Raw genomic sequence first — 9,051 nt, forward strand, 5'->3', positions numbered from 1 at the left:
CACTGAAATTAAGCCTTTTGTCAACAAACTCCCCATATAGATTACTTTTAAAATAAAGACTGAATTATTTAAAAACCAACCATGCCGACTGACGTACAGCAGAGGCCCTGTAATGCTGTGGGCCTATTTTATTTTCTCAATATACTCAGGGAACCCTGATCAAATGCTTAGCAGTGTTGTGTCCTTTAATAATCTTTAAATAAAAGCCAAGTTGACTGGTGAAATGGGAGCTCTAGTTGGTTTCTGTTTTCTTTTCTTACAGCCAACATGTACGTTACCAGAATAGTGAGTTCAGGAACTGTTAAAAGTCACTTCAACTCTGGTTGCCAGGTCTTTGCATTGACACTCCCCCCACCACCGTTGCCTAATCTGCAATATTGTAATGGTGCAGTCATCGCTGAAATCCTGAATTATCGGTAACCAGTTAGGCAGGTCTAAGTGTTGCAATATTTTGTCCGTCTTTTTCTTCAACTAACAAATACAACAAAGCGAAGGGAGCTCAGCCCCTGGGTGTGTCAGAGATGACATCTTGTCATTTCTTTTAAATTATGATTTCATCGTTTAAAGAAATTTACCTTAGATCTCAGCAGAAATATGCAGATTAAAAACCAATTCCCCTCGTGACCCCCGCTTGGGATAAAGCATGTCAGAAAATGGATGGATGGATGGCAAAAAAGCTATTTCGGTAGGAATTTCTGTAAAATTTAGATAACACATGGTCACTAAATTCCCTAGACTTTATTTAATCTGTTTGATGTTTAGGTTGAGATTTAAGAGTTTTATATGACTATAACAGTGTGTCAGTAATAGAGATCTTCTGTTAGGATTTCTGGTCTATTTATTTATTATTGATTGTATTCCTCTTGTGATTGTTCTTTTCCCCGTGCAGAGCCTGTGACTGATGTTGTGATCAAGTCAGATTTGCCTGAAGCCATCGAGCACAACAGCACAGTGGTTCTAACCTGCTCTTCTAAAGGATCTTTCCTTAAATTCACCTGGCTAAATAAAACCAAGGCTATTGTTATTGATGGCGACCGGATAACCAAGGAAGATTCTCAGGTTCTTTTTTTTTTTTTTATGGATTTGAATTTCCTCAATTTATTTTGAATTATTATATATTTGAATTTAATTAATTTTATTTTCAAAAGTTTGAAATTCCAACAATACAAGTCAAATTTTGTTTCATCTCTTTATCTAAACACAATGAGTAATGAGTTTTAATATAATGATTGAAAGCTTGGAAAATTAAGTTCTTCAGTTTTCCCAGTTAAAGCATCCACAAAATATTTAAAATTATGTTATTGTCATCCATATGGTAGCTTTGCTTTGGAGACAAAACAAATAAAGAAAGTAGAGTTGAAACTAATTAATTACTGGCAACATTTTCTTTAGAGCTTATACCAAGTGAGTAACAAGTAACAATTATTTTCTTGTTATTTTCTCTTTTGTTTGTTACACAGGATGGATTATCCAGTAAGCTGACCATCAGAGATGTCCTCAGGTATGACCTTAGCCAAATCGTCTGCACATCAGCCAACACACTGGAAAAACAGGACAGCGCCCCTTTCAACCTCACAGTCAACTGTAAGTTAATTATTAATGTCTACACTTCACATTGGGGCTGGGGGAAATGGATTTAAAATCTAATCTCAATTTTTTCCTACAAAATTCAATTAATCAATATATTTATATTTTAATACTTTTTCATAATATAAACAACAAATAACATACATTAATTTCCAAAGCTACCTTTGATTTCAATCATCCCCTCTGGGAGGTGACCTTAATTTAAATGGCAATGAAATGTAAGCCCTGAAACATGCTGTAAAATAACAAAACAATGAAAATATAACATATTAAATGTTTGCAGGTAGTGGTATTAAACACGTTGAGCTAGTTTATCAGTTATGAGTAAATAAAAAAGATAATAAACTGATGTGACTCTAAGCTATGGAAGCCCCAGAGAAGCATTGTTAAAAATAAAAAAAATCAAGATTTTTTCCAAAAAATTTAAATTGTCACAGAGCAAAAATTTAATTAATAGATTTTATTGTGGTACAGTAAAAGGTTTTAGGACTTAAAAGTTAAAACTGAAACTCTCAGGGATAATTAAAAGTATTACAGATATATGTTGTGCAAAACTTTGTGAATATTTTATGTTAACAAACTCAAACGTCTATGTTCTCCCTTAGGTATTTCATGTAAGGTCTATAATGGTCCTGATATGGAGCTCTGAGAAGGAAATACTAGAGATACAGATTTTTGGTTAGTCTGTTTATCATTAGATTTAAACTAGAAGGTCAGATAAATACTTTGGAGGTTTTATTTCTGGATTGGTGCTGAAATCCCAGCTTATAACAGTCATGGTAGTTGGACAGTTATTAACATACTCCATCCGTTTATGACCTCATTGTTTGGCAGGTTACACTGCCGATGAGCAACATACCTGTTTGACAACTAAAGGTCACTGAGAGCTAGTGGCTGTCACTCCACCCCAGCACGCCATTTGTCATAAATAGTTAATCTATATAGTTTCTTCTTCAAAGTCACACTCAAATATGAAAACGTACTTCATTATCTGGAGTAAATCATGTACAGAATTAGTTCTGTTTAAATTCCATTTAAAAAAAAAAAAATAAATATTATAGCAGAATTGTATAATTCAATTAAGTTCATTCATATAGCACCAATTCATAACACATGTCGTCTCAAGGCACTTTACAGTTCAACTAGTAGTATAAGTGTGAACTGCTACATTTACAAAAGCTGTGTATGTTTGCAAGGTTGAGCCTCCCCTCTAAGGCTAAAACCACACTGTGTACACAGCAGCCCACACCTTTAGTCCTTCAGCATGAATAACCTGAAAGGCAGGCAAACCACACCAACCGCAGCTTTAGCTTTTTATTAATTATTCAAAAGCTTACCACACCACTACAGTTCAGGAGGGCTAAGGTCAATTTGGATCAGAAGAACAAAGAATCTGGGACATTTAAAGAGGACACCAGATTGAAAATAGAATTTTTTTAACTTTTAACAGCCTCATTTAGATCTAGAAGAGACTTAAAAAAGCTTGTGTTAAATATAACCGCTTTCATAAGGGTCATGGTCTGTCGTTACCCTTTTATGAGGTAAGATCCATTGAAAATAAACAAGCTGATTCTGCGGATTAGATTTTAAATAACACTAATCTATCTACGAAGAGCTGCTGCGTATTTAAGAAGTAAAACTGCACAAATACATGTTGAACAACAACAAAAAACAAAAACAACGAATCGTGAAGATAACTAGAAGTTTACGAGATCATTGTATTTTATTGCAAAAAATAAACCCATCCAACCAAAATATTTAATGATGTGTATGTGTTCCATAGATGGGCCCGAAGATGTCATCTTAACTCCCTCTTTAATTGCGGAGTACGTGCCTTCCAAGTCCAACTTCAACCTAACATGTTCAGCCTCCTCCAGCCCCTCGGCCACCTTTACCTGGTTTCACGACGAGAAGGACATACAGGCCACAGGTCCAGTCCTCACTCTGAAAGTCATTGAGGAGAAGGGATTTGGGAAGAATCCGGCTGACTACAAGTGTGTTGCTGAAAATGCCAAGACCAAACGTTTTGTTACTTCTAATGTTGTCAGATTCTCTGTGATGGGTGAGTTGATTTAATTGAAAACAACCAATGTTTGACGTAAATAACACTGTGCTTGAAATTAAATTAAATTGTGCTTTAAATTAATTAATATTTATATAGTAGGTAGCAAAACCATTTCTTAACACCGAATGTTTTACAGTTGGACCTAATATAAAAACGGAACTGTTGGACCTTTTGTTTTGGGGACTCTTGTCATCTTAAAAAGCATTTAAGAATAATAAAAAAAAATGCTTTGGAATCAACACCATTCATTTTAATTTCATATCGATTTGTAATTTGGATCTTACAATTAATGTTTTAGCAGAACTCATAAAAATAGGACCTGGTGTCTCTAAGGTTGCATACGCATAAAAACAGGGCAGAAAAAGAGGAGAAAAAAATGATTCAACAAATTAAAAACAAAAAAAAAATTGATGGCTTTCTTCTTTCTCTTAATGCTTCCAGAGCCCATTTCTGGTGTTTCAATCACTGGTCCTTCTGATATCCTCATCGCTGGGAACAGCTCGGCCAATATCAGCTGCCAGGAAAAAGCAGGAAAGGTTTTGGAGCGTGTGTGGCTGAAGGATGGTAAAACCCTCTCCCCCAGTACCCGTATCATCTTCTCCAGTGACAAAAGCTCAATCTTTATCAAGACACTGCAAAAAGAAGACAATGGAAACTACACATGCCAGCTCAGCAACACTGTCAGCAAAGAAAATGCCCATTTTAAGATGGTGGTCAACTGTAAGTGTTGGTCTAAATCTTTCGCTATATCGTTGATTAACCAACAGGAAGTTTATACTTGTTTCCGATTTCTTTTCAATCCAGATGGTCCTGAAACATTCGAGGTGACGGGTAAAAAGGAAGTTGAGTTGGGTGACAATTTAGATCTCCGCTGTTCTGTCCAATCTGTTCCTCCTGCAAAGATTATCTGGAAGATAAATGGCACAGTGATCCCAAATGAAACAAAGGAAGTGTTGAGCCTTAAGGATGCTAAGTACAAAGACTCAGGGATATACACATGTGAGGCAAGCAACGCTGTCACTGGCAAGAACGCCACCTCCTCCTCCACACTCAGTGTCAAAGGTAAGCCTGTTCTGTAGATTATTCATTATATTAGCAATACATAAAGGTGTTAGATACATACAATGCATGGCAGATGTTTTATCACATGATTTTTTATTACCCTTTAAACCATTTTTAAATGCCGATCTTCTGCCACTAAAATCAGAGAACCCAGAATTGATAGCACTTAATTATACGATTTGTCATTATTTTGACATCATAGTGCGTCAGAGACTGGTTCCTGACTCAAAGGTTGCCCTATACTTAGTTGTGTTTCATTTCCCTTACTTGCAAATCATCACTTGTCCGTGACAGAATTATTATGCCTCGTTTAGAGTTAAAGTAGTAGAGTTAGAGCACTGACATATCACATTTAATGGGTTGGACAAATTTAAAACCAAATATGGGAAGGAATACTTGTAAATATATTAATTTAAGTACTGGTTTATATTCTATGCAACTCGTATCTACTGTTTTTTCATTTATTGTATTCTGGAAACACCAAACAACCTGTTCATGTCTGGCAAAGAACTAAATGTGGCAGTATTTCTACTGAGAGAGTATAATAGAGACGATAAAAAAAAAACACATGTTGGTGAGAAACTATTGACAGTCAGAATAGGCCTGCCTTGTTTCCCAGCATAAAGCTCATCTTTGTTCTGTGTAAGTCAGTGATGAAGAACTTATTTGCTGGACATGCTGGTAGACTCTTTGTGGCATCTGTATTCCTTTAAATAAAAACAACCTTGTTGCAAATTTGCTTTGCCTGATATAGTATAGATTTTTTATTTTTATTTGTTGTGTCAGAATTCTTTAAAAGTTGAATTATATTATTGTATTGTTTAAATTATAATTCTATTGCATTTATAAAATACTGATACTGGCATCTTAACTTGTTAGCAATTCAAAAAGTAGAAATGGTGGAAACTCTTTTTGGCAGGTATTATAAATCATTGCCTTGCATGACAAAAATATTCACAACTATTTTATGACATTGCCTATATATCTGATATAAAGTAGCAATGGCACATGTAACCATAATCGTAAATGTATCTTCAAATTCAATATTCAACCATAATATCACAGTCAAGTGATATGCTAACACAAGCTTAATGTTATAACTTCCAAAAGGGCAAAGAATACACTGTGTCTTATCAAAGTGTTAATAAATGCTGCTATGGTTGCTGAATTGTGACTGTTGTTCTGTGGTGTTTTTGCAGAAGAGATAGAGGAGGGTCTGTCAGACGGAGCTATTGCTGGAATTGTCATTGCATGCCTTGTTGCAGTTGGAGCTGCCATTGGCTTGTTCTTCTACTGTAGACAGAAAGTACCGTAAGTACCCTTTGCCTTTGGATACATCAAGTTGGCTTTGCAGTTTTGACTATTAACGGATGAAAACAGAAAAGACGACGAGTGTCAGTGCTTAGGAGCTGGACTGATATGGTGGAGATGCCAAAAAAAACTGAAGTCCATTGTAAGTTTGTATCTTCTATACTTTTAGGCTTTATTTTTAAAGAGATATTCATCTTAAAGGTGTAGGGAAATCATATTTAAATTGGACGGATCAGACTCATCCACGACCTCCGACACAAAACTCTCCTCCTCTTGCATGTTTCCGCTGTCCATAGCGTTCCTTGACAGTGTTGTTTATTAGTCACCAATTTAGTGCTACTTGGTCCCAATGTAATTTCCCATTGCTTAGCAACGATGCATCCGAGACACCTGCCACAACCAAAGATGCTTGCGAACCTTCTGTCTCAACAACCCCGCCCCTTTGATAAACAACCAATCACATTCACTTTATTCACTAGTTTAAAGTTGTGCAACACTCTGGAGAATTCGGAAATGCAATGGTTGCAACAGCCGTTTCACTACGACTTTAAGCAGAGTGCAGGTTTACTGAATTTTAGTTTTAGCTAAGTAAAATGCCCAGAGTAGGTTATAGGATAAATTCTGCTCCTGAAAAGGGTTAAAATCATCTAGTTTATAATCAGATTAGTCTTGGGTGGAGATTTGCGAGACACAACCAACCTCTGCAAAAAAATTATTAAGAGAGTTTGCTTCGAAGAGTCTGGTGAGAATTTGTATTACTCCTAAAATAACAGCTCTGAGAACAGGCTCTTAAGATTCTGGGATTTTGTTTGAGGGCAATGTGGTACAAAAATGGCCAATAATTTTTTGGGGGGATTGACCAAAGTAACCAATTAAATATGTAAGATTAAATATGTAAGATGATGGCTGGAATGGCTACAAACTGACCCTCCAACATTAAACCTGTGGAGAGGGAGTGGGAAATAAATTGACTTAATTCTTGAGACTGGATCTTGAGAAATGTGTTGAACATTGGGAAAAAAGGATTACGTTTGCTCTGAACCGGGAATAGTAAGACACAACAATGTGATGTAGGGAAACGAACGAGCTGTGACACCATGATGTTCTACCATGAAAATGTTATGTTGTCTTTTCTCTTCTTTTTTTCTGTCCTTCTTCCTTTCTGTTCATAATTCAAATTCCAAAATAACAAGTTAAAAAAAGTAATCTAGTTAGTTTGTACACAGATTGATTTTCTGATACAGTAGAAAAAATAAGAACTTTTATTGTCTTAAACATCCTGCTACATCAAAGGATCAGTTGACAACAGGCAAATGAATGAATAATACTTAAAAGCAATGAAAGAGGGAATTGTCTTATTCCCGGGTGTGTTTGGCCACATCATTGTGACCCTTTGTTTCTTTAACTGACTTTTCTTTAAATACAAGAGAAAGCTTCTGTTCTTAGTTCTTTCTTGGTCTTTAGCATCGCTCTATATCCCTTTGTTTCCTATCTTGACCACTTTCTGACCTTTTATAGAATTCTTGACATTTTTCTGCCTTCCGTACCTTGCAACCGTTTTAGGATGATGTACAAATGCATACAGATTAAACGGTTGATAAACAGCCGCAAAGTTTAGGCCATCCCTTACGACACAGAATTCCCTTTGTTGCATGAGAGCATTTTAACCCTTAACCCAAACCACGCTATTGTGAAAAAGTTGGCCAGACTTAACTTTGCATCTTCAGCACAAATCTTATATAAGCTTAGTCCTGATTATCAAAAGTGCATTTTTAAATTTGGATAATATCATTATCACCCACTGAAATTCTTAAAAAAAAATATGCAAAAGAAAAAAAGAAAGAAAAAATATGCACCAAGCCTTTATGTTGCAATTTTAAATTAAGCTATTTTGGTTCTTGATTTTTTTCATTGGTAGTCTTTGAGTTTATCTTTTCATATTTCTCCCTTGAGAATAGATGTCCCTTGACCCAAATATAAACTGGCCTTAGTTTGACAAGAGGACATTCAATTCATTGGTTGGCAGCTGTGAAATAAGCTCCATAAGTCAGAAAAAAAAAAATACAGTTTATCTTATAAAGTGCTCATAACATACAGTATGCAGGGAGAAAATGATTCAACAAAAAAAAGTTTCACAGAAATAGAGCTACCAATCTTGATTAAAAAAGATACTAATATTAAAGCTCATTTTAAGAAAGGCAAAGGCTATTGTTGTGATTAATATTCCTGCCTGCTTTTTAGAAAAACACAATTATAATCAGCCGTTCAACACATCTATAAGTATCTCCACATAAATTTGCCATACCTTTAATCAAAGGTATGGTGTATAAGCCTTTATTTAGCCAGTTGACAGCAGCAACAGATGGGAGAGGGTTGATGTTATATTACTTCTGGTCACTCCTGCACTTAAATAGATGCTTGATTAAAATAATATTTGAATTTTTAGTATAACAGAATATTTGTGCCACATTAAAAAGGGGGTTTAGCAACCAGTTAAAACCATTGTATCATGAATGCATTGTCTAAAGAAAGCGGCAGTAACCACATCCTGTGGCATGTCGACACCCTGACAGGCAACAGAAACTGTCATCATGAAATAAATGGGCGAGTCAATGACAGATTTTCACATTCCTCACTTCAGGTAATAGAGTTTACAACATAACTGTGGTATTAAGGGTGAGTTATACTCCTGCAACAGTGTGTCGTAGTGAGTTTGTCGCAGATATTTTTGATTTATGCCCAGATTTGACCAATCAGATGTGTCCTGTCTACAATTTTGGAAAAATAAGAGTGTCATTTTTACACAAATATCTGTACTTTCTACTCCTTACATTTTAATAAATTGGCTCGTTACTTTAGTTTTGAATCATTTCAATGGAGTTACTGTTATTATTTTTCACGTCATCAATACCAAATTCAATCTAATTGGATGGGAATCTACGTTGCATTTGACGCACCACTACAAGATGAATCGACAGATTCGGCGGTATTCATTTGCGGCGAATCTGTCTATTCATCTTGTAGTG

General features: G+C 35.5%; 1 protein-coding gene across 1 annotated transcript in view; it reads left to right on the forward strand.

Annotated features, from left to right (window-relative positions):
* Nucleotides 1–9,051, forward strand: part of LOC107084476 (carcinoembryonic antigen-related cell adhesion molecule 5-like) — a 52,530-nt gene that overhangs the window by 30,035 nt on the left and 13,444 nt on the right. Inside the window, exons 3-8 of the mRNA XM_015374360.1 lie at nt 890–1,059; nt 1,461–1,584; nt 3,371–3,649; nt 4,094–4,372; nt 4,457–4,714; nt 5,914–6,025. Of these exons, the coding sequence (XP_015229846.1) occupies nt 890–1,059; nt 1,461–1,584; nt 3,371–3,649; nt 4,094–4,372; nt 4,457–4,714; nt 5,914–6,025 (1,222 nt within the window). The remainder of the gene's footprint in view (nt 1–889; nt 1,060–1,460; nt 1,585–3,370; nt 3,650–4,093; nt 4,373–4,456; nt 4,715–5,913; nt 6,026–9,051) is intronic.

The sequence above is a fragment of the Cyprinodon variegatus genome, unplaced genomic scaffold, assembly GCF_000732505.1.
Source record: "Cyprinodon variegatus isolate N-32 unplaced genomic scaffold, C_variegatus-1.0 Scaffold101, whole genome shotgun sequence".
NCBI lineage: Eukaryota > Metazoa > Chordata > Actinopteri > Cyprinodontiformes > Cyprinodontidae > Cyprinodon > Cyprinodon variegatus.